The sequence below is a fragment of the Salarias fasciatus genome (genome assembly GCF_902148845.1).
Source record: "Salarias fasciatus chromosome 7 unlocalized genomic scaffold, fSalaFa1.1 super_scaffold_4, whole genome shotgun sequence".
In the NCBI taxonomy this organism is placed as follows: domain Eukaryota; kingdom Metazoa; phylum Chordata; class Actinopteri; order Blenniiformes; family Blenniidae; genus Salarias; species Salarias fasciatus.
This window is the reverse complement of record NW_021941229.1, coordinates 2060590-2085535: the sequence shown is the minus strand read 5'-3', so window position 1 is coordinate 2085535 and position 24946 is coordinate 2060590. Positions and strand designations below refer to the sequence as shown.

Genomic DNA, 24946 nt, shown 5'->3' with positions numbered 1-24946 from the left:
CCCACACAATGTTTTCCCAAACATTTCCTTCTGTTCGTCTCAATACTTCCTCCACCAGAACCGTGGATCGAAAGGAGTGTGGCCCTCTCTCTCAATGTAACATACTGGATTCAAAGAGTGTGTGTGTGTAGGGGTGTGTGTCGGGGTGTGTGCGTGGTTTCAGTGGGTGAGCTCTAGGTCCCGTCCTTGGCGGCGTAAAGCGCCCGTAACGTCTGTGCCACCTTGTTGGAGAGCTTCTGCCCGCTGGTCAGGCAGATCTTCTTGTAGATAATGTCCGACTCCTTGATGTTGTCCACCCAAGGCACCTTTTTGCGGCCGTCCCTCTTCTTGGCCACGGCCCAGGCTCCGGAGTACGAGCCGGTCATCCAGTGTATGCTGTAGCCGCCCCGGGTCTTCTGCACCACCCTGGCGATCTGAGGTCTGTCTTTGTATTTGGGGCAGCGGATGGCGACCACGTCCATCACCTCCACCGTCTCCGCGGGCTGAGCCGAGTCGTCGCCGCCGCCGCCGCCGTCCCCGCCTCTCCTCGGCTTCCTCTGCAGGGACGAGTCAGGAAGACTGATCACAGCTCAGTCCAGCAACACGACGACAACAGCAGCAAGACGATGGCGACAACAACAAGGACAGCAACAACACTGAACTCAGAGCAAGCTCAGCGTGTAACGCCGGCCTCACACTGGATGCCTTCCGGCTGCGGAACGGACACCGCAGCTAATCTGTGGTCATTAAAGTCAATGCTGTGGTTCACACCGGCCGCGGTCCGGCTCCGGAGCCTCTGCGGAGCTCCAGAATCTTTCCACAAGGATCCCATTTCTCTGCATGCCGCAGCCCTACCGCATCAATCCAGACTGAAGCAAGTCGAGAGCCGGAAGGAAACGCGTACGTGATTTCAAAATAAAATCTGGGTCGTGTTTTTGCTTTAATATTCCATTTTTTTTTACTTCTTCTGGTAGAATACAGAACAAAATGCGTGATGCAGTCGTCATACGCTTTAGAAGAATGAACGGTTTTGTACTTCGTCACTGCAGGAAAGTCAAACGACTCCAAAATGGCTCAAAACAGCTCTAAGACTGGAGTTCTGTGTTGCCAGATTGGGCGGGTTTCTGCTAAATCAAGCTTCTTCTTTAACACAGTGGGCGGGTTGACGAAATGGTTTTGTGTTTGTGACGCGTTTATTATACAAATACCGTTTTAATGGCCGAACGTGTATTTTCAACCGAGATGGCGATTTGAGCTGCTTTCTATTGAGTTAAACGGGTTTCATATTGTTTGGCGGGAGACCGACGGATCTGGCAACCTCGTCCAGCGGACTGCAGCTGCATCGGAGGCGGTGGGAGTCGCAGTGCTCCGGTGATTCCGTATCGCAGCCGAACGCCTTCAGTGTGAGCCCGGCGTAAACAGTTCTGTACCTTCACACCTGGACTATTTCACACTTTAAAACTCCTACTGCTAATTTATTGATACTTTTTAACCGTTATTGTCACTTCATTGACAACTGTTCTTGTTACTTTATTGATACTGCTACTTTCTTGATATTTTTACTTCTACAGCTACTTTATTGACACCTTTGAGCTGTTACTGCTATGTGACGGATACTTCTGCACGGTTCCTGCTAAACATATTTTGGAAGTGAACATGTCTGCACACAGACTTCACTGATTTGCCTCCAGACGGGACAGAAACCGCTGCTGCAGTGTTTCCTGAGTGGAGGGATTAAGTGGAGGGGTTCCAGTCGCTCCTCTTACCACGGGAGGGTCCTCGTCCTCGCTGTCGTCCTCGTCGCTCTCTGCCGGCGCGCTGTGGTGGTTGCTGTGGTTGTGGTTGCGGGACTTGGGCACCTGCAGCAGCGAGCTGATGGCTTTGTTTCTGGCGGTGGCGTTGGCCTCACCTTCCTCGTCCTCCTCGTCGCGGTCCAGGTGCTCCATCAGGAGCTTGAACTGCAGGAAGGAGAGGAGGCCAGTTCAGGAGAGCGAGCGTCAATCCGAGCGTGCGTGCACGTGCAGCCGCGGACAGCGGTGCTCACGTTCAGGTACTGCTTGACGATGTTCCTCTTGGAGTCGTAGCTGAGCTCGGTGTGGGCCAGGTCGCGCTTCAGGTACTCCAGCGTCTGGGCGGGGTTGAAGTGCACCTTGGACTTCCTGCTCACCGCCTTGTCGTACACCTTGGCGGACTCCGTGGGAGAGTACTTCTGGATTTTGCTGTGAGGGGAGAAGCCAGTTTAGTGTGCGTGGACAGAGGGGGAGCAGGGGGCGGGGCTTGGCGGCTCACCTGTCGGAGAAGCCGTACAGGTTCTTCAGGTGCTGCTTGAGCACCAGCAGCAGCAGGATGCCCTGCGACGCGCTGGCGAAGTCCAGCAGGGGGCTGCTGTTGTCGGGCAGCCGGTCCATCACCGCGTCCTCGTCCTCCACGTCCGAGTCCGAGTCCGCAGGCTTCTTCTTCCTGCGCACCGCCTCCTCCTCCTCCTCGTCTTCGTCCTCACTGCTGCTGGAGGACGAGCTGCTGCTGCTGGAGCTGCTGCTCCGCTCCTCGTCCTCGTCCGAGCCGCGTTTCTTCCGGTGAGAATGCTGCTTCTTCCTCTTCTTCTTCTTCTTCGTCTTCACCTTCTTCTCATGTCGGACGGGGTCTTTACGTAAACACTGCACAGACGAGGAAACCATCAAACCCCGCGGGGATATTCACATCTACACAGGACACCAGGATCATTCGCACCGCGTTCACGTTTCAGATTAACAATTTCAGAACAGGGTGTAACCAGACAGACGCTGCAGCAGCCCGGGGGAGGCGGCCTCTGCGACCTCTGACCTCTTTGAAGGACTGCAGCAGGTTGCTGCCGGACACCGACAGGGTGATGTCTATGTGGTGCATGATGAAGAGCGGCTCCTCCTGCGTCTGGAACGGGAAGCAGGCCAGGTTGTCGGCGATGAACAGCAGCATGTTGACGTCCGTTTTCTGCAGGGGCGAAGGCGACAGCAGCGGTTTGACCTCCGCGCTCCGAGGACCCGACGGACCCGACGGGAGGCGCGTGAACTCACGGAGCTGTCGTCGAACAGGTTGAGCAGGGAGATGAGGAAGGCCCGCCGGTGCTGCCGGTTCCCTCGGACCATGGTGTAGAGGTGCGAGCACAGCGCCGAGTCCGAGTCGTCGTGACGGAAGCCTCGGATCACCGTGTTTTTAGAGGCGTTGATGGCCTGCTGCACCTGATACGACATCTTCAACCCGGCGACCGCCTTCATCTGAGGAACGGCACACACACACCTCAGTCAGGCAGGTCGAACCCGGAAGACCCACATCAGCTGGAGCGTCACAGCTGCACAGCAGCAGTCTGGGTTCCACCCCTGAACGCTTCACTCACATGAATGAAGCCGGAGTACTTCTTGTCGATCTCCACCAGCTGCTGGTCGGCTTTGTTCTTCATGGTCGGCTCCGGGTCTGTTCCCATGGAGATCAGGTAGGGCACGCACTGGAAGACACGAAGCAACACCACAGGTGATCCTGGATCCCTGATCCCTGGAGAGCTCAGGACGGGCCGGGACTCAGGATCCAGAGGACTGGACTGACCTGAACAGGGTGGATGAGGCCCTGGCTGAGGGTCAGAGTGATGACGCTGAGGGCGAAGTGTCGGACGGTGGACTGGGAGTTGAAGAAGGACTCCAGCACCTGCTTCAGGTAGATCTGCATGATGGAGCTGCTCATGCCGGACGAGATGTCCCCCATCTCCTTCAGGTCCTCCTGCTTGGCCTGCGTCTTCCCTGCATGGACAGAACAGAGAGCACCGTCCCGCTCAGCCACAGCAGTGGTCCCTGACGCAGCGGACGCTGTGAGACGATCGGTTGAGCTCACATTCCCGGTCTGCCTCCTGCATTCGAGAGTCTTCCTCCTGCAGGTACGTCTGCAGGTTCTTCAGCACCTGGATCTTCAGGCTGACCAGGCTGCTCTCGTCCGACAGGATGCTGTTGTACAGAACCTTCACGTCCTGCACGAACATGAGCTCCGGGTGCATGATGAACTGGAAGCCTTCACAGAGGAGAGGCAAAGATCAGAGGAGCTGCCGACAACAGGACGGCACGGCCCGTGTCTTCAGTCAGGAGTCCGTACCGAGTCCCATGATGGCCTTGATCTGCACCTCCTCGTCCTCGTGAGTGGTGAAGTACAGCAGAAGCTCCAGAACCTTCTCCTTGATGACGATCTGAGACACAGAGAGGAGTCAGCCGTCCCGTCACGTCCACACACTGCATCGAGCGACGCGCTGCGCTCTGACCTTGTTGGCGCCTTTGAACTCCTCTTGGTCGAAGTCGAAGTGGCGGCAGAGCGCTCCCACGGTGAAGAGCGAGCGCAGGAGCGTGGGCTTGTTGGCAGCCAGGGTGGAGCTGCTGGAGTCCTCCTGGTGCTGCGTCTTCAGCTTCGCCAGAGCTCCTGCAGGGTGAGGATCGTTAGGTCCCCGACAGACGCCCCCATACGGTCTCCAGGACCGGGGTGGACCCCCTTTCACGCCCACTCCCAGAAACACACAGAAGCAGGAGCCTCCAGAGTAAAAGTAAAAGGTCTGGATTCTACAAAATGTCTCATTTAGCTAAACAAGTTGAAACAGAAACAGTTTGGTCCTTACCGTAGTAACGATTGAAACAAGCCCAAACAAACTTGTAGTTGTGAGTGACCTTGTTGACGACAGCGCCGAGGCAGCTCACACAGTGCTGGACCACCTGAGAACACACACAGGAGGCCGATCAGAGCCGCCGCTTCCGCTTCAGCTCCACCCTCTGCCCGTCCGCCGCCCAGGCTGACCGTCATGCCGTATTTGATGATGAGCTTCATCAGGTCTTCTTCTATGGTGGTGAGGAAGGTCTCGCTGGGCTGGTCCATCAGCGGCACCACCAGCTCCAGGATCTTGGCCACGTTGCAGATCACCATGAAGTCGCTCTGAGTCTGGAACCACAGGACACACACGGCGAGCGTTAACCGTGGTTCACACAGAGCCGAGGGTCTCCAGGTGTGTTTCAGCAGGCTGGATCATTTTAACGGTGTGTTTACATCAGTCAGTCAGTGTCTCTTCATAGAGCAGCGAGAGCTGCCTGCTGTGAGAACAGCGATGAGGAAATACAGCTGTGATTACACACGGCTGCCACTAGATGGCCCTATTGCAACACATCCGAGCTGCTGCCTGGGAGAGGAAACCACTTCCTGCAGCTTGAGGAAGAGAACTCACGTTGCACTTGGTGGTCAGGTAGGGCTGCATGGTCATGGCGTGTTTGACCATCAGCTGAGGCCGGATTTTGCTGAACAGGTACAGAGTGTTGATGCACGCCACCAGGCGACCCGAGTTGACCCCTTTGTCTTCACAATCTGACACACAAAAACAGTTTGTCACGTCAGAATCCCACACCGACGACAAAGCCAGACTGCTGCGATCAAACACGCCGCTTCTTTAAATCGCCACACCTGCCAGCGAGTCCTCGTATTTCAGAATGTGCTCCACCAGGTTGTCCACCAGCTGAACGCAGGCCTTCTTGGCAGGTTTGTACGAAGCATCTTCTTCTGACTTCAGCAGCTGAAACACCAAAACACACACACATCGAGCCGTCCGGTGGACTGACGGAGAGCGGAAACAAGTAGTGAGGTAACACACACTCACGTTTTGGAGGAGCTGCTCAAACCAGTCGTAGCCGGAGTCTTTACACGCCAGCACCTGGAGAGAACCGCAGCGAGAGACGGTGAGACGGAGCGAAGGGGGGAAGCTCCCCGGCTGTAAGCCGACACCCACCACGTCCGTGATGTTCAGGATCTTCCTGGTCATGGCGTCTTTGTCGTGGCTGGGCGTCGGGGAGAACCACAGCTTCTGGAAGGTCTCGTTCACCAGTTTCTGGATCAGAAGAGCGGAACGTCAACGAGCTGCCAGTGCAGCAGGACGCCGTGAGCGGCTGTCAACACACACCTTGATGCCTTCCTCGTCGTTGACCCTCCGGATCATTTTGACGCACATCTCGGTGACCTTGTGGAAGTCGGGCAGCTCCAGACAGATGTCCCTCAAAATCTTAATGACCCGCTTCCTCACGCTGATGCCCGTGTCCTGAGGAAACAGACTTCACTCAGATCAGCTGTTTCCCCGTCACTCTGACACCGTCGTCCAGAACCGACATCAACATGGCCGCATTCCTTCTTCATGGGTTGGTTCTCTCTAATTCTGCCGATTATTTATTCAGAAAAACAAAACAAGTGACTTGGTAATGAAAAAAAAGACTGGTTGTTAATTTATTCATACATTTTTTTCTACGTCTCCTTAAAGTGAGTCCTTTCAGAATGAGCTCATTTCTTCCTGGTGTAGCAACACTTCAGGTTTCAGTGTCTCTGCTGAGTTTAAATATAAACACTGAAGAAGCTGACGTTAAAACAAGCACAGCAGTGTTTGTAGTCACATCCCTGCACTTCACCGTTGGACCAGTAGGTGGCACTGTGGGAAAACAACTTCACCTCATATGACCTTTGCACTGGACGTGAACTTTTTGGTCAAACTTTGCTCAAAGGTTAAAACTTGAACTTGGGCTGCAGGGAGCCTCAGTCTTTCTTCAGGGAGATCATCATGCTGGAATTCTCATTTTCCTTCTTATTATATTACTCCTTCCTCTCGCTGAGCCGGTGACGGAGTCCAGGCGTCGCTGCGTGGGCGTGCAGTGAGAACACCCCACCGGTTAATCATTAAGACGACGGGGAAAGTTCACCGACGTACCAGTATCCTCTCGATCAGCATGTCGTAGTACTGCTCGATGAGTTCGGGCCTGCTCAGCACGAAGCGGCCCAGCAGCTCCACGGCCGCCTCCCGCACGCTGGTGGAGTTGTCCATGAGGCGGCAGTGGACGCCGCGCTGCATGTCCAGCTGGGAAACACACACACGGCAGAGCGGAGGGTCAGGGCTACTGAAACAGCAGCTCATCCCAAGTAATGCAGCTGAAGTGAGCTGGAGGATCATCAGACAGAGGCGAGCCGTCTCCACCGACCCGTGCCAGAATGCTGGGATCCACGGCCACCACCTCCGACAGACACTTCATGGCTTTAGTTCTGACCGCGATGGCGCTCTCGCCCAGCACTCTCAGAATCTGCATCCAAACAGAGAGAGAGAGAGAGAGAGGAGGAGAGTCAGAGCTTCCATTTCTCTGTGTCTGCGGTCAAAGCGGAGCCGATCCTCTCACCTGCGACAGATAAATATCAAAGCTCTGTGCAAACGGCCTCATGGAGGCCAGGTATCTGACGACCAGACAGGAGTCCTCGTAGTCTATGGTGTCCGAGTTCGTCCTGAGAGGAAAGAGCAGAGAGGAGCTGCAGTCGGCTGCGGTCGGCGCGGCCGTCCGGACGGAAACAGGACTTACCTCTGAGACGCCGAGGCCTTCATGGCCCTGCGCAGGAACTTCTTCCTGGCCTCGGCCCTCTGCACCACCTCCTCGGTGGAGTCCAGCTCCCTGGAGTGGCGGAAGCCTTTCACGTCCTCGTCGCTCTCGTTCTGGGACTTCATGGCCTTCTCCACCTCGCTGGCCGTGTCCCTGTACCACTGGGCGATGTAAAACTTCCTGGCAAACTGAGACCGCGAACACCCAACGTTAATGGAAACAGACGGCCTGTTTGTTTCTGTTCTAAACTTTCAGTTGTTTTATTTAAATTCAGGCTATCATAAAGTGTCCATGCTCATCATAAAGGTCCCATCCCTCACTTCACAGCTTTCACAAGACAATAAAACACCTTCCAGACAGATCTTTCCCTCCTTCCACTTCCTCCTCAACACTCCTGTCCTGCATGTAGAGGATCTGCTCACCACTAAGGCGGAATCCGTCTCGGCGTTCTCGTCCAGGAAGTCCAGCAGAGCCTTCTGGAGCTGCTGCGTCTCGTCGCTGCCTTCGGTCTGCGTCGGACAGAACACAGCAGAATCATCCCGGGCTGCTTCACACCACAGCGCTTCCACTGACAACACACCGCGACCCGTTTCCATGGAAACAGGAAAAGCTGTACAGGCTGTGGTTAGCGAGCCAGGCCACTAGTTGGCGCTGTGTTTCGTCGTGCGGCCTACCTCTCTGAGGATGCGGTCGATGGCCTTCTGGTCCATCTTGCTGGTGACGGCGTCCTTCCGCAGCCGCGAGGCCACGGTGCCCAGGTAGTCGAGCGACGCCACCCTGAGCGCCATCTCCGTCTGCTTGTTGCTGAACTGATGCACCTGGAGCCCCGGACGCAGGAGACACGCCTCGGTGAGGACGGGACGGGCGGCGGCGGCGCGGAGCGCGGCGGGATACTCACCAAGAGGCGGCCCAGAAGGCTGAGCAGCAGTTCGGCCGCCGGCCACTCGGGCCTGTTGACCGTGGACAGCAGGTCGTGGACGAAGTTCTCAAACAGAGGCCTGTAGTCCTCCTCGCCCTGCTTGCTGCCACACCTGACACACACACACACACACACACACACACACACACAGCTGTTCAGAGTCGCGGACGCCACGCCGAGCCAGCAAACGGCGAGCGGACTTACTTCTTGAGAAACACCGACAGGAAGTTCTGCGCCGTCCTCATGGCGGTTTCGTAGGAGTTGGTGATGAGGACGTCCTTGTCCACCTGGGGAGACGTGCAGGGCGTGACGCGGCGCCACGCGGAGCGAGGACAGAGCCGGAGACTCTGAGCCGTTACCTTCTTTTTGGGCTCCTCTTCCGGGTCTCGGTCCGACGGAAGCTGCACCACGCACTGGATGAGCTGCAGCACGAGCGCCGTGACCATCTGGATGTGGGCGGCGTCTCCGTCCGAGTCGCTGTTCAGCCTGGAACGGGACGCACACAGGTCACTCCCCTGCGCACACACACTCTTCACACACCTCTGTTCAATCGTTCAGGCACCTGAAGTTCCTGAGACTCCGTTTGTTTGTGGGTAATTTGGCCAAGGAGGTGAAGATGTCCTCCAGGATGAGCTGCCGGTGCTTCTCGTATCGAGAGAAGACCTGAAATCACAGAGAAACGGAATGAACGGAGGAACGCCGGCGCCGATCTGCTGGAACGGCAGGAAGCCGGAGGCACTGACCGCCGTCACCAGCGTGATGGCACACAGCTGCAGCTCGCTGACGTTCTCCACGAAGAACGGAGTGATGCCCAGAGTGGAAACCTGGCGAGGAGAGAGAGGGGGGCGGGTCAGCTGGCGTCCAGCGGCGGGCGAGTGGGCGAGCGAGCCCCGCCGGGGTCACTCTCTCACCTGGAGGATGGTGGTGTCGGTGAGGAGCTGGATCTCCAGCAGCTCCGACACGCTGCTCAGGATGTCGCACACTTTGTTGTAGAGCACCACCACCACCTTCTGCTTGTGGGCGGACGCCTTCGCTCGCTTGGACTTTGACGTATGAACGCCACCTGGGCGAAAAAAAAGACCAATCCAGTGAGAACGGAGTCTTTCTGCTGCGACCGTGAGGCAGCGCGTCGGCCCGACCTCCGTGAGGATCCGCCCGGTAGGCCGGGTCGTACTGGGGGTAGATGGAGTTCTGCAGGTGGAACTTGGCGTACTGCAGAACCCTCTCGATCACGTCCTCGATGTACACCGCCTTGGGCATGTGCGGAGACGTCATGATGCTGAGCGCCGTCAGGCAGGCGTCGGCCGACTTGGTCACCCGCTCCATGATGAGGTCTCGCCACAGCCGCTCCTCGTCCAGAGATTCGTTATCCTGGGAGGTGAAAGGAGACGCCGGAGGAGCCGACATGAGGCGACGAGGCGTCACCGCCGCGGCGGACCGGGACCCGCGGCTCGGGACTCACGTGGTTCAGTAAGGTGGACAGCTTGACGCTGTCCTGGATGTTCTTCTCCAGCACGTTCAGGATCTTCACCAGCTTACTGGTGGAGAACTGAGAAGCAGAGAAAAGAGCGGTCAGCGGCGCGGCGCGCGGCGGTCCCGGCGGCGGCGGAGCGGCGCGCGGTTACCTTGTTGAAGATGCCCATGGCCTTCAGCTTGGCGGAGTCGCTGCCCAGCTCACTCAGCTGATGCTTCCCCAGCAGGAGCTCTTCAGGAACCTCGTCGTCGTCTGAGAGCAGAAACACAGTCAGTCCACCGTCCTCCACCGTCACACCGCGATCATGTGTGCGTGTGTGTGTGTGTGTGTGTGTGTGTGTGTACCTGCAGCGGCGAGGTCCACGTCCTCCAGGCTCTCCAGGATGTTGTCCACACTGGAAGCAAATCTCTTGAAGGCGGAGGAGTCCATCATTTCTGTTGAGGCAGAAACGCAGAACGCTGTTGTGTCTTCTCCTTCTTCAGTCACAAAACCCCCGAGTATTTTCCCAGCATTCAGCGAGGCAAATCAATACCCTCTTGAGTCATCTTGGAGTCGTACAACTTCCTGTTCTTCTGTTTCTCCTTCTTCTTCAGTTTTCTGGCCACTGAAAACAAAGACAACATGATTAAAAACCGCAGCGAAGTTCAAGACGTTTCGTCCACAGATCTGTGCAGAACATTAAAAGCTGGAAACGGGACAGGTTTGATTTTTATAGCATCGTCCACTGAAGCACTTCACAGTGAACACAGCAAAACACAGAAACACGTGAATGTAACCAGCTGAGGTCAAAGGCTAAAAGTCTTCCGGAGTGAAAAAGTCTTCAGCTGGTTTTTAACAGGATCCAGAGTGTGAGCTGTGTGTGTGTGTGTGGCGTGTGTGTATCGGGTGAATTCAGACAGTGTTTCCCTGATGCGCCCCTCTCCGGTGGAGCTGGGCTGACCGGCGCCCTCTGCTGGCTCACCCTCGCTCAGGCTGGGCGTGGGGGACTCTTCGTCGGACTGGTCGGACCTCCAGTCCCGCTGCCGGCCCCCCGAGCCCCGCCGGGCGTTCTGCAGCCCTCCGCTCCGCCGCTGCTCTCCGGACCGTCTCCGCTCCTCGTGCCTCCACGTCCGGTCGTTGGCTTTTTTGTGCCTTTTCCTCACGACTGGAACACAACCGGGAGAAACATTTTTTTTTTTCCATAAATAAAACGGCAGAGAAACCTCATCCCGCTACGACACGCACTCTCGTCGTCGGAGTCGGAGTTGTCCTCTTCCTCCTTCTCCTCCTCCTCTTCGTCAGAGTTCACCTCGGTGTACTTGGACTTCTTGCTGATCATACTGTGTCTCCGCTTGTTTGTCTCTGCAGGAGCCAGAGGAGACCAAACTTTGAGCAGAGAGAAACGCATTTCAAGAGGCGACAGGGATTAAAAACATGGATCACACACGTGTGAGAACCATGAGGACTCAGCAGCTCCTACCTCTGGGAGACCTGTCGAAGTTCCGGGGCCGGGCGCCGTGGGCGTTCCTGTTGTCCTTCACGATGCGCTTGACCTCGTCGATGCTGAGCTTCTTCAGCACCACGATGGGCTTGGCCTTCTTGTTCAGGTTGTCCACCAGCGACACTCGCTCCAGGCGGACGCGCGGCTCGCTCCAGGCCTCCGCCGCCTTGCCCTGGCCCGACGGCTCTCGGTCCTTGCCGTCTCGCTTCAGTTTGGGGATGACGAAGTTCTTGAGGCTCCCCGACGTGCCGCCCAGCAGGTAGGAGGGGAACTGGCAGGGCTGGTGTTTGGCGGGACAGCCGGCGCCGCCGCCCGTCCGGTGCTCCCGGGCCTGCTGGCTCTGGAGGACGGCGCCGCCGCCGCCGCCGGTCTTCTGCTGGCCGTTGAGCTCGGCGGGACGCCGGCTCCCGTCCGGCTTGGCTCTGGGACTGTCGGGTCTGGGCTGCTGCTCAGGCGAGCCTCTGCTGCAGTTCTCTCTGGACTGCTGCAGCTTGTGTTTCTTGGTTCTGTCTCTGTCTCCGTCCCGGTCTTTGACTTTATCTTTGTCTCGGTGTCTGTCTCTCTCTTCCTCTCTGTCGTTGTCTTCCTCTTTGACTTTGTCCCTCTCTTTAACTTTCTCTCTGTCTTTGACTTTGTCTCTGTCTTTAACTTTGTCCCGGTCTCTAACTTTCTCCCTGTCTTTGTCTCCGTCTTTCACCCTGTCCTTCACTCTGTCCCTGTCCCTGTCTTTGTCTCGGTCTTTAACTTTCTCCCTGTCCTTGTCCTTGTCCTTGTGTTTGTCTCTGTCGCGGTGTCTGTCCCTGTCCTTCTGTCTGTCCCTGCCTCTGTCCTCTTCGTGCCTGGCGTTGCGGTCCAGCTTGCCGGTGGTCTTGGGCGCGTCGGCGCGGTGGCTGTTGTGGTTCTTGTCGTCTCGCTGCAGGGGGTCTGGATGGCGCTCGTGTTTGTGGCGCGGCGCGTCGGGCCGCCTGTCGTCCCCGCCCCCCCTGCCGCCGCCGTCCGTCCTGTCGTCGTGTCTGTGTTTGGCGTCGCGCCGCCCGTCCAGCTTGTGTTTGTGGGTCTCCGCCGGCCCGTCGGAGCCGGACTTCTGGGGAGAGTCGCCCTGATGCTTGATGATCCCGGGCCGGCTCTCGGCGCCTTTGACGACCTTCCCGTCAGACTTGGACTTGAGGCGCCGCAGGTGATCCTCGCACAGCGGCTCGGCCTCCAGGACGACCACGGGCTGCCCGATGACCCGCCCGGCCTGCTGCAGGTCGATGCTGACCATCAGCGCGGGCCGGCCGGACCCGTTGCTGGTGGCGCCGGTCTTCTTGGGCGTCGGCTTGCCGACGGCGTTGGGCGGCTCGCCGGCCTCCGCCCCGGCCTCCTGAGGGTACGAGTCCTGCTTCCGTTTCTTCAGCGGCTTGTCTGGAACAGAGCACCCGGACGTCAGCCTCCCCGCGGACGCAGACCGCCGCCGGGAGGCAGGAACTCACCTTTGTCCTGGACCTCCTTGGACCAGCGCTCCCTGTCGCCGGCCGCCTCCCGCTCTATCCTCTCCATCTCCGCCAGCGCGTCCATCTCGGCCTCGTCCGGCGCCGCCCCGCTGATGACCCCGCCCGCCTCCTTGGCGTTGGGCCTCGGCGCCGCCCCCTGCTGACAGTTGGCCTGCTCCTCCGGCCCGGCCCTGTCCGGGGCGGTCCTGGACGGCTGGCTGCCGTCGTGCACTGCGGCCGGGTCGCGGTCCGGGTGCGAGTCCGGGTCCGGGAGCGGGTGCGTCTTGCGGGGAGACTCCTCGAGGGGGTCCAGGTCTTGGGACCGCACTCGGGACAGCTTCAGCGTCAGCCTGGCCGAGTCTTTGGACGGAGAGCTCACGATGTCGTACAGGGCGTTCCCGTCGGCCTGCTCGCTCTCCTCTCGGCTCCTCTCCTTCGGCCTCTTCTTGCGGTCGGCGGCGGCGAGCAGCAGGTCGGGCGCCGCGCCCCGCGCTACGTCAGGCGGGGGCGACTGCATGATGAGAGGAGGCCTGGACCCTGCACAGACAACACAAGTTCAGGACAAAGACGCCGTGACGGAAGAAGAAGCAGCAGCAGCAGCTGGAGAAGCAGTGGAGGAACAGGAAGCTACTTTTGGCGGCTTGCTGGGACTCGGCGGGGGAACAGGCGGACTGCGGAGACTTCACGGAGAACGCCGCCGCCTTCACCGAAGAGTCGTTTTCCTGCAGGAACACAGACAGCGGTCAGCATCCCGGGCAGGGTTCTGCTTCGGGGTGTGAGGACGCCCCGCAGCACCTCGTTTCCCAGCCTGTGAGCCGCGCTCAGGTACTCTCCGTCCGAGCCCAGCCTGGCGTTGTGATTGGACGAGTTGCTGGAGAGCTGTCCGGACACTTTGTTCTCATGGAGGCTTCTCACGCCGGCGGCGACTGAAACAGAGGAGGGAGTCGAGCCTGGTGACGTCAGAGCCTCCCAGCGTGCCTCGCTTCAACTCACATCAATAACCAATCAAATCAATCATCAATCCGTCTGTCAAGGAAACAATTCACACTTCACATACGGGGCAGAGGGAGACGACAGATACTATAAAGATAAACTCATGAGATAAAGCAAGGCAGCATAAAACAATAATAAAAAACACCAAGAACAGCAATAAAAACAGTAAATAAAACAAGAAACAAAACGTGACCTTCTATAAAACCACTCAGAGCTCATTTAGTGGTGAGTTTGCATAGATATTTGGCCACAGATACGGCGACTAGCATTAGCCCCTACTGGAATGAATGGCTGAAATAAGTGCAGCGCATATTGTTTGGGTAAATCTGTTGTGGACCTCTGCTCCGCCATGATTCAGTCACATGCTGAAGAGCACTAAGGTAAACCGCAGAGCGTTTTCAATGCTCTCTAGAGGTTTGCATTAGCCGGCGGCTCCCGGCTCGGGGCTCACCCTGCTGCGTCTGCTGGTGCTGGGAATAGCTGGGGGGGTTGTACTGCATGTAGTCTGCAGGACTCTGGGGGGTGTAGGGGCTGGGGATGGGGCTGTTCTGCTGGGGGACGAACCGGGCGCCCGAACCCGACTGAGGCGACGTGAAGCATCTGGGGAAGAGGAAGAAGGAGCTTTAAGTGGAAATGCACTGGATCTCATGGAGTGAGCGTAAAGAAGAGCATGTCTACCCGGAGGGGCTCTGAGGAACGGAGGTCTGCTGGTAGTTCGATGCCGGGCTGCCATGGACCTGGTTCTGGGACATCTTGTACTGCTGCATCATCGGTTGCTGTCTGGCATCTAAGAGTTGAGGAGGGAACACAACAATCAGACGCACGCAAACAAGGAAACGATGCAAATACACATCAGTCAGCAGGGAGCCACGCTCTCGTCTCAGGCCCCGTTCACACCAACACACCAGCAAACGCATCGTTTCTGCACTACCACTGTCCTGGAACAGGACCGGGCCCGCCTTTCCTGGATCAGATCTCATTTTATAAACACTTACACCAGCAGGGGTGTTTAACATAAGGCCCGTGGTCTATAACTGGTCTGCAACAGGCTCCAATCCGGCCATGAAAAACAAAAAGATTTTTTTTTTTTTTTTTTGTAAAAACACTGCGACGCTGAGATGACTGCGAGCGAAGCAGCATCAGCCTCAAAGCCACGCTGTCAGGGTGAGTTTGTAAAAACACCCAGAAGACGAGTTTGATGGACATTTCACTGTATTGTGCACCAGAAGGGTCATTAAAACTGACTATCTTCAGACTGTAGTCATTTGATTTTGCAGGAGTAATTGTTTGGTTTTGTAAAAACAACATTTTCATCATAAATTAATTAATTTAAAGGTTATTATGGGTCTATTCCACTGGATATGGAGCTGGGCCGTATGTGTGTGTGTAGTAGTGTGTGTTACTTAACAGTGTCGGATCACAGGTAAGGCTGGGTTTCATATAGAACAGATCAATGCATTTCCCTTTAATTAAACTAAATAACCTCTTTATTTACACAGCAGGATGTAATAACTGTTCCTACCTGATGGCCACACACACACTGCACAGCTTCCCTCACAGAGGTGATAAACTGAGTGAGTGTAAAGCGCTGCATCCCCGTCCTGCAGGTTTCCCAGGTCTCCCTGCTCCGACACACCTGCCTGCCAACGAGCAGCTCGTCAGCAGGAGCCGATCAGATTCAGGTGTGCTGGAGGAGGACTCCAGGAAACCAGTCAAGTCTTCATGAGAATCAAACACATCTTAGTTCAATTCCATCCCAAGTTCCACCCGGAACGGTGAAACAGTCCCATAATAACCAACAGAAAATCTCTATATTTTCACAAAACCAAACAATTACTTTGGAAAATGGCCATTTAAAACCTGGAGAGACGGCTGAGTGTTGAGTGAGAATCTTTAACCCTAATCTTTAAATGTCTTCAATCGCCATCCTGACACGTCTCGACCGCGGCGACAGCTTCAATACGATCACTTCCTGATACGGGATTGGCTCATTAAAGTACATCTGAGTTTACACTGAAGTTCAGAGGAGATCTCTGCTCTAATTGGTTCTGCGTTAATGTGAAAAGGTGTTTTCCTCAGCCGGCGCAGGTCACTACAGTGAACGATAGCGGTTTAACCGTCCTGCCTGAAGCGGCGAAGCGTCCTCTGACTGCACCCTCTGCAGAGTTCCTCCTCCTCGGTTAGCATGCATACTGTACGCTGGCTGATTGCCTGTAATGACAGGCTACTGCAGCTGATCATTAAACCAGAAAACTTCCCCGAACAAAGGTTAAAAGACAAATGTGAGCGTGTTGCTGGTAATTAGCTGTATTGCTGTTGTTTTGATGACAAAACACGCGCTGTTAAGAGTTTTATGGTAGCACCTTCCTCGACGAGCTGAAAGAACGTCCACGTTTTGATTTAACTCCACATGATCTGACAGTGGTGGATTTAAACAGGGAATAAGGTCTTTACTGGGCATGTCTGGGAACGTCCTCCTTTCCTTCTGCATCTTCTGAAATAATAGTTTTGACACACTAAAACAGATGCTTGAAGAACTGGCGTGAATAGCAAAGCATGAAACGTTAAACTGCTCTCAGGTCCAGTTAGATCAGCTCGCCTCACCACTGCTTTGATTTTTCACATTTTAATCCAAGCGCTCATTGAACAAGTGACAAAACACACTGGGACGTATCAGGCAGCATTTGCTGCTAATAATGTAAAAGGATTGCTTAATTTCTCAGGGAACATGTTGATTAGTCCCATTTAGAAGCTCTGAATCTACACTTCCTGTAGGTTTCCATCAATAACACTTTTTTGTGTGACTTGTGTAAAAATCATCTCTTTGAGTAATTGTCACAGCCTCTTGGGGTTAAATTCTCCACTTTCAAATGACTTGAGAGCCCTCTTAAAGCTGCTGTAGGCAGGATTTTGCTAGTCAATGCTAATTTTTCTGTGTTTTCTTCAGATTAAATGTTAGAGTATCCATTGATAATCCTTTAGGAGTGTAGCATAACTGCTCTACCGCGAGGGCGCAGCATTTCCATCTGTCTCTGTTCTGAGCTGAAAAGGAGTCTAGACAGCTCCAGGTATCTTTGACCAATCAGAAGAGCCCCTGAGGCTCTAACCGTGATTGGTCGAGGGGCGTTTGTCGCACGTTCTTGTGGGAGGGGCTTAACTTCCGTAAGGGCGTGATGTGAGAGAAAACAGGACAGGATTGGCTGTGCTGGGTTTCAAATCGCCCTCTTAGATGGGTCAAATCGCCATCTTGCTTAGGTAACCCTAAGCAAGATGGCGGAGATGCCGAATCCTGCCTACAGCACCTTTAAGCAAGGGGGTCAAACATAGGGACTTTGGACCGGAGAGGGCCCACCAGAGGGTCCAGTGTGGCCAAACTTGAAGCTTTCAATGAGACAGTGGAAGCATTTGGAGTCATGAATATGAAGTGAACGGAGCTCCTGTGAAGGAGCAGAGCGTAGAGCGGAGACACAGCTGACTGACGGAGAGCGACCTGCTCTAGAAGTGCTCAGACTGTAAAAATAAAGTTTCCCTTTGAAGAACGCTACCACCGGCTGCTTCTGCTCCTGGAGCACAACCACTTCAAACATTTCTCTTAAACAAGGTCACGCACGGGGAAAGAGCTGCCGCTCTGAGTCTGCTCCGTCGGCCATGTTGGATCTGGCTCTGTCCGTCACAATATGGCGCCTCCGTTCAGCCCCGCCGTTTACGCCTCAAGTCTCTCCTGTCGCTTCAGAAATGCCGTGTGTGACATGCACCAGTGGATTCCGCCCCGTGCGAGGCTGTACCAGCTCTCCACAACACAAACCGGGGAGTTGTGCAAAGGTCAAGGTCGCTCAGAGGTGAAGGTCATCCCTGAAATTCCCTCCACTCGTTTGCTTCGTTGCATTTCTTCAGTTCTGACAGTCGTATCTAAACTCAGACGTTTGTTCCGTGTTTCATGATGAGCAAAAGCAACAACAGAAATGAAACCTGCAGGCAGCCTCGGTCGGGACCTCGCCACCCGCCGGACGGAGACGGAAGACTGTCCTACATTTGGAGATATCAGAGGACAATACAATATTCCTACAGGCTGTTTTAGTGTATCTCGGTGGCGCTAGAGAGCACATTTTGCTCCGTCCCCAATGATTAGACATGCAGTAAAGCTCCGCCTCTCTCTCCTCCTTACCACCCAGACCCTCGAAGGGGGCGTGCGTACTTTTGTCCCTGAAGATGGTGGGGTTCCTGGACAGCAGCGTCTGGAGGAGTGGCGGCATGTCCCCCTCGGGCTCATCGTTCCCCAAGTTGTCCTTCAGCTCTCTGCGGAACGAGCAAAACACCAGAGAGTCACGTTCCGACATTCTCGCATTGCCCAGGAAACACGGCGTGGTAGCGGTGGACCGCGCTCCCAGGGAGGCAGCTCGCGCACTCACATGTGTTCGGTGGACACCTGGTTAAGGCTGTGAGCCAGCTGAGTCACCAGATTCTCATCTCGGCACACCAGCAGGCTGCTGACCTCTTCGGAGATCCTTCCATTGTACAGGAGACTCTTGGCGGTGGTGGCAGGCAGAGGAGAGGGCAAAGGCAGCTGGTTCAACACTGGAGGGGTCAATTGAAAGGAAGTCAGGCCGAGTGAGTGGAGAGAAGCAGGACATGTAGAATAATCCTATAGAAATGCACTGAAACTGTGAAAAGTCTTGATTTATTTGAAGTTTTGCACGACTTTCTATTTTGACTGAAAGACCTGAGAATGCACAACATGATCAAGCAGCGTATCAAAGCTGGACAGGTGAGGTCCGGTCTGAGGGTAACGCTGCGTTTCCACCAGAAGCGGTGAACGCGAATTCATTCGAGCGACAAATAGAATGGCACTGCGCTACACGCTTGAGTTTTATCGCTGGTACATCAGCAAACAACCCTCGCCGCTGTCTGTGGCATCACGTCACTCCAAGCCCTGGAGGAGGGCTATCAGGAGGACGCCGATAGGCTGGCGCGTCAACACGCGAATTCGCTTGAAAAATCCAATTATTTCAACTCGAGCGGCGAGCGAATTTTCGCTGGAAGCACTCAGCACTCAAGACTGAGCGACAATCGCACAATTACACTGACTTTGTATGTTCCGTAAATCCTCTAATAATGACCAGTATTCCATTAACAGCCCTCTCCTTTAATGACCGGGTGCATCTTTGAAGAAAGTTCATAAAAGCACTGTACTGTCTGTGCTACAGCGCCAGTCCTCCTGGTGTGGCGACAGTAGGTATTACATGCGTCCAGTAAAAATGGCAGAGGGACAGAAAACAAACTCGATGTTGAGATTAGGGCTGAACGATATATCGTTATCATATCGATATCGCGATATGAACATTCAGGACATTAGTTTCTCAAAATCAACGATATCAAGATTTCCCCTGCTTGCCCTGTGTGTAAGCTCGCCCATGCACAGGTAAGGCCAGCCAACCACAAACCTCGTTTACTGGTTGACAGCTGATGGCAGAGGGCGGCTGCAGAATCTGCACAAACCAGTTTGGTGGTCGTGGCAGAGAGTTCTCATGAATAAAACTGCATTTTTTTTCTTACATCCTTTTGTATTATGATGTTTTTATTTTTCTGAACTTTTACTGAATCCATTGTAATATATCGTATCGATATCGAGATATCTGGCATGGATATCGAGATATGAAATTTTGCCCATATCGTTCAGCCCTAGTTGAGATTGAATTTTTTTCACATCAATTAAAAAATAAAATCGAATTAATTCAATATATCCCCCAGCTCTAAACTGCACTATTGTTTATTACTGTTTTAGTACTGTTTGATACTTGTTTTCAGTAAATGACCTCAGTACATTTTACTGGGTTCAAACTGACACAAAACATGTTTCTGCTCTTTTTGAACATTTTAAAATATAAGCCTCTCTCTTATACATGCCTCCTTTCATTAAAAATGGTCGCCAGCACGTCCGTGATGACCTCCACGCTGATAGGCTGTCCTAGTGCGTCAACACGCGAATTCGCTTGAAAAATTCAATTATTTTAACTCGAGCGGTGAGCAAATTTTCACAGGAAACGCTCGCCGCTTCATCGCTCAAGTTTGAGCGACAATCGAGTAATTACATTAACTTTGAATGTAATGTCATCGCGTGAAAAATTCACGTCGCGTTCAGTGGAAACACACCGTTAGAGAGAAACCAAGGCAATCAATGGATGATAAAGCTGCAAATCAGCTTATTGAAACACGCTTTTGCAATCCAACTGACTCGAGGTGTGTTAGAGATCAACTGAAACTAGAAAACAAGCAAGAGAGACTGATATTTAACAGTATAGCTCAAAAGCTGCTTCTGGAAGTGACCGACTGGCCTTCATCTTCCCCACACTCTGATCCAAACCACCACTCCGACACCTTCACCAACAGAAGCGCCAGCGATAAAACTCGAGTTACAGTTTAGGACGGTAAACAATGCATTACATTGTCAGCAGCTTTTGTAAATGATTTTAGCAGTTTCATCCTTCTTTTCCAGTATTTTTCAGACAATTTGGACATTTTGGAACAGAATAGAAATCCTCCATTAATCCTTTAAGCACTGCTCCACACAGAATAAATAGAAAGTTGAAAATTAAATAAGACAGGATAAAAATTAAATATTAATATGTACAAGGCTTAAAGGTGACTGATATAAGCACATAAAGGATGAAATTAACCAAAGCCGGCAAATAGTATTTGCAGGGAGGCGTTAAAGGGTCTGATGGCCACAGGAGGGAAGGAAGGACAATATCATCTCAGTGTTGCTTAATTTTCTAATTTTTAAGCTTTTTTTCCCCATCTTTTACCAATTCAAGTCATTTGAGCATTTTTATTTTCTCACTTTAGTTTTCATGTCTTTTTTATCCAGAAGATAAAAGTCATTTTGAAAACGACTCTGGTGTGTAATTGAAATAAAAATAAGACTAAACGTCTGTTTTTGTATGATTTCCTGAGCGCTTCGGGGAGCCAGGAGTGGCTGCAGAGTCCTGGCCTGGAGTGTGTGAACACACACTCTCTGGAGTTCAGAAACATTTTAGTTCTCCGCTATCTGAGCAGAAATCCCCCGGTAGCCTCGCTATGCCCCTCCGGTGTGATTTCCCTCGGCTGCATGGCCGCCACCGCCGGCCTCCTCACTAAACCGCCGGTCTCAGGGAGACCTCAGTGTTTCGCTCTGATCGTCTGCACTTACGGTCTGTCAGGCTCGCAATTCCAGCAAGAGTCGTGATGGGAACATGAGGCATATCACCATTCATGCTGAAGAGGTCAAGAGGTCGCGTCGCTGCACAGGCTGCTTAATATCACCAATCACCTCCTATTTGTCACATCTCCAGCGTGCTGCGGAGACAGAGAGGAAAGAAAGAGTGAGAAAACGCGACGCGTTCACACAGGATTGGCATTGAAACGTCACGCGCTACACCGCTCCGGTCGGGATGGCAGAAAGAGGCGGCCGACTGTTTTCCGGTGAGCTGGAGTGCGCTTCCTCCAGGACGGACAATCCAAACAGCGTCAGCACATGAGGGGGCATTATTACAGTGGCAGCATATCCGAACCTCTGACGTAGACACTTTATAGCGGGCAGCAAGCCTGGGCATGTCTTCACCGCTCACTGATGCCAGGTTCCGAGGAGGAAACCATCTCCTTCCTCTTTACAGAAGCTAGAACTTCTACCTGCTCAGGTCTGAAATCTAAACTCCAATGAGACGTGTCGCATACATACAGTGTGCTGCACAGTGACGACTCATCAGGTCTGAATTTGATGCTGCTAATCGTGATAATCACATTGACTGTGTTTTGTTTCTCACTGAAATTAAGACAATCGTGTAATTAATGGTTAGCTTGCATCGATAACTTGAACTCCTCATTTCAGTTTTCTGCTGCAAATGACTGTAATCATCTGCAACAGACCTGAAAAACTTTCTACATTTCTACTGATCTCCTCTTTCACAAACGCCAGACAAGCGATCATTAGGATCACTTCACATCGTCTCAGCTTTTATCAGTTTGCTTCTTTGGAGATATATAAACAGTGTTTCTTTAAAGATCGGGTGACACTGAATGGTTGTGTGTATATCACAGTGAGAAGGTGGTGGGTTCAAATACAGACTGGGGCCTTTCTGTGTGGAGTTTGCATGTTGTCTCTACGTGTGGGTTTCTTCCAGGTAGTCTGCTTTTCTCCCACAAACATGCATCTGAGGATAATCGGTGACCCTAAAACCGTCTGCCGGTGAGCTGGGTTTGGCTCCAGAGCCCTACGACCCTGCACAGGATGAAACTGTACTGTACACTGCAATCCGAGGGACACACTCGCTCATTAAAAAGTTGAAATGTTACATTCATTTTTCTAGCACAATTCAAAGAGCCATCCTTCATGAATACACACATCTGATGTGAGATCTCAGGCTCAGAAATACATCAGCTGTGAAACACAACAGCAGCCATAAACAGAGTGTACTGTGAACTGCTGGTGCTTATTCCCACACACGCATTTCCTGATTAGCGTCCACATATAATTGATTTCAGGTTGGGGGGACGAATCCTTGACTTCCTCCATGCTATAACACTGAGGCTCATGCATAATTCAATCCAGATTAAGACTACAATCCCACGAACGACCACGTCCAGAGATCATTTCAACCGCCTCAACAGAACCCAGTGGAGAGCAATCCGATAGATTTACTGATTAAAAAGTTGACATGAATCTGTGTGCCTGACTCTCATTAGCTCGTCTGTTGCCACATTCGCATTCACGGCTAAAACAGAGCAAATAAAGCACATACGCGGTCTATAGCAGCTTTAAACGCTCGCTAATTCATGGAAATTTCTTCTTTTGTTGCAGTGACAGTGTCAAATTGACGGGACTAACCCGAAGCAACACAGCGACATTAGCATGTCTTTGACATTAGTTGTGACTCCATTATCACTCGTTAGTTGTTGATATTCACGCTTTCGGGGACGAGTGGAACAGGCGAAGAACGACGAGATGTCCGTGAAAGTGGGTTTTTAAAAAAAGAAACCAACTCCGGGTTAGCCGGCTAGCCAGCAGAGATGAAGCTAGCGTGTGCTAGCAGGCTAGGTGTAGCCTCCTCTCGTAAGTTGCCTTAGCTAGCATCACCGGGCGCATCAGGCGCAGTTAGCCGCCGCTGCCTCACTCCGGCTCGGTCTCCCCCGGCACGCAGCTCGCGGTATCGCTGCCGGTTTGCACCAGCGCACCAGCCGTGGCCTTCACCGCCGCGTCCGGGGCTCGCGGAGCGGACCTGGGACTTGCCTAAGGAAGCGTAACCCCGACCCGACGCCAAGGAGCCAGGGGTACAAAGCACAGCAAAAAAAAAAAAAAAAAAAAAATAGGGAGAGAAAAGACCCCATCACAAATCAGAATTACCCCCTCGGCCCGGTCCGCGGAGGCTCCGAACGGCTGCGAGGCACGGCCAAGACCCGCGGGGAGGCTGGAAAATGTACCTGGAAGGAGGCTGGGACTGTTGAATGTAGCTTATTTACCTCTGGATGTGATGAGAAAGAGAAGTGGTTCTGGTGGAGGAGGAGGAGGAGGAGGAGGAGGAGGAGGAGGAGGAGGGGGAGGAGCAGGAGTAGGATGGCAGCTGGAGCAGGAGAGGAGGAGGAGGAGGAGGAGAGGAGGAGGCTCTAGCTCCCTCTCTGTCCCGCTGCTCGAACAGCTCCTCCGGGTAACGGCTGGAAGCAGCAGCAGCGCCGCAAACCCCGGCTTCCCGGGCTTCACACTCTCTCCCTCGCGGGCAGCGCGCGCTCGAACCGGAGTCTTTCCTACAGAGGCTGGAGGGGCGCGAGCGCACCGGCTCACCAAAACAATGGGGGCAGGACTGGAGGAAGCGCAGCCGGCTCTCTCATTCAAAATGCCGACCAGGAGAAGCCTTAATTAAGCTATAACTCCCTCCACCGGCGGGGAGCTCACTCACACGCCTAACTATCATTTATGAGCCTCTAAAAATAGAGCTGCATGCACCAACAGCAATATTTACATCCACGCCAGGCCCGTCACCCTCCAGACACCCAGCAGTCTCATGGCTAGTCCTCATCTGATGACACTTTCAGCTGATTCACTCCCACCGAAAACTCAACCAAAGAGATTAAAATCTGACTCATCTGGCATGTCAGGATAATTAGGATTACAGGACCTGACGAATGTCTTACTCCTCAAACTAATGGATCATCAATCCAGCCCGAAAGTTAGACACTGTCTCACTTCATTAGACATGTCCTGGCCTCCCTCACCAGCTTAGTCTGGTTTTCAGATTGTGGAGTTTGCATGGTTTACTTGTGCATGCCTGGATTTTCTTCTCACACTCAAAAATAAATAAATAAACAAATAAATAGCTTAATTGGTGATTGCGATGAGATTGTCAGTTGATGAAGTGGTACAGAAGATGGACGAGTGACTAAGACAGACCTGTCCCCATAACAAACACAGCAGTCAGACGATTCCCTTCAACAGAAGCTAAAGTCTGACTCCTGTCAGGGTTTCTCACCTGTGAATCCTGTGTTTACCCATTAGGACATTCCACTGGGTCATAAATAAAGGCCTTCACTCCAGCTGGACATTCATTAACAGGCTCAGTCTAATAATAATAAAGCCATGGTCTCCCTCTTGTGGAGAAAACCGTGCCTGTGTGAGCAGACTAATGCAACCTGCTGTACTGACAGTATTTACAGCTTCAGACCGCCGGGTGGAGTTTGCATGTTGTCCTTGTGCATTCATGGGTTTTCAGAAGATGAACAGAGGGTTGGATGACTTTGACTCCAGTCCTGACAGGTGATATGGACTTATCTCCTCTGCAAACACTTCAGGGGGATTCAAGTCCCACCCCTCCCAGGGTTTCTCATGTGTGACAAACCATTAAGGACTGTGGGAGTTCAGACCGGTGCGAACCCACTGAGACATTCCACCAGGTCATAAAGCGGTCCCTGAACTCCTGCTGGACACTCATTAACGCCGTCTCAGTCTCCCTCTTGGGGACAACACCAGGCCTGTGTCTGCAGACCAGTGCACACTGCTTTCCCTAAACCGACATCTCCCCCCGCTCAGATGGTGACCTTTTAGATTCGGGTGGGGTTTTTCTGTGTGGAGTTTGCATGTTCTCCCTGTGCATGCATGGGTTTTTCTCTCACCTTCCAAAAACTTTGGTTAAATGTTGATGCCGACTTGTCTTCACTCATTCATGATCAGAGTAGTTTAGAGGATGGAGGCAGCCTCCATGCAAGACC

The 24946-nt window shown here is 53.4% G+C and overlaps 1 protein-coding gene across 3 annotated transcripts; it reads right to left on the bottom strand.

Annotated features, from left to right (window-relative positions):
- Window positions 1-122: 122 nt before the first annotated feature.
- Window positions 123-23392, bottom strand: LOC115382716 (nipped-B-like protein). 3 transcript variants are annotated; one of them, XM_030084565.1, is made up of 47 exons: window positions 23091-23391; window positions 20901-21046; window positions 18124-18289; window positions 17910-18010; window positions 14393-14501; window positions 14166-14314; window positions 13517-13647; window positions 13353-13443; window positions 12722-13258; window positions 11229-12653; window positions 10994-11110; window positions 10731-10913; window positions 10302-10373; window positions 10114-10203; window positions 9921-10021; window positions 9758-9844; window positions 9435-9666; window positions 9207-9358; window positions 9039-9119; window positions 8858-8958; window positions 8655-8781; window positions 8500-8582; window positions 8275-8407; window positions 8051-8194; window positions 7799-7885; window positions 7359-7564; window positions 7182-7284; window positions 6990-7088; window positions 6722-6868; window positions 5930-6064; window positions 5759-5857; window positions 5630-5683; window positions 5437-5545; window positions 5204-5340; window positions 4783-4923; window positions 4607-4700; window positions 4259-4413; window positions 4096-4186; window positions 3841-4014; window positions 3559-3749; window positions 3353-3460; window positions 3033-3233; window positions 2803-2949; window positions 2269-2636; window positions 2024-2198; window positions 1746-1937; window positions 123-536 (listed from the first exon to the last, which is right to left on the bottom strand). In XM_030084565.1, exons 2-47 carry the CDS (start codon window positions 20962-20964, stop codon window positions 174-176), a joined length of 8052 nt encoding a protein of 2683 aa, XP_029940425.1. In that variant the 5' UTR covers window positions 20965-21046; window positions 23091-23391; the 3' UTR covers window positions 123-173. The 3 variants fall into 3 exon arrangements, with proteins under 3 accessions (XP_029940425.1, XP_029940423.1, XP_029940424.1); XM_030084563.1 differs by having other exon boundaries at window positions 174-536; window positions 23207-23392; XM_030084564.1 differs by lacking the exon at window positions 23091-23391 and adding an exon at window positions 22824-22927 and having other exon boundaries at window positions 174-536.
- Between the last annotated feature and the right edge of the window lie 1554 nt (window positions 23393-24946).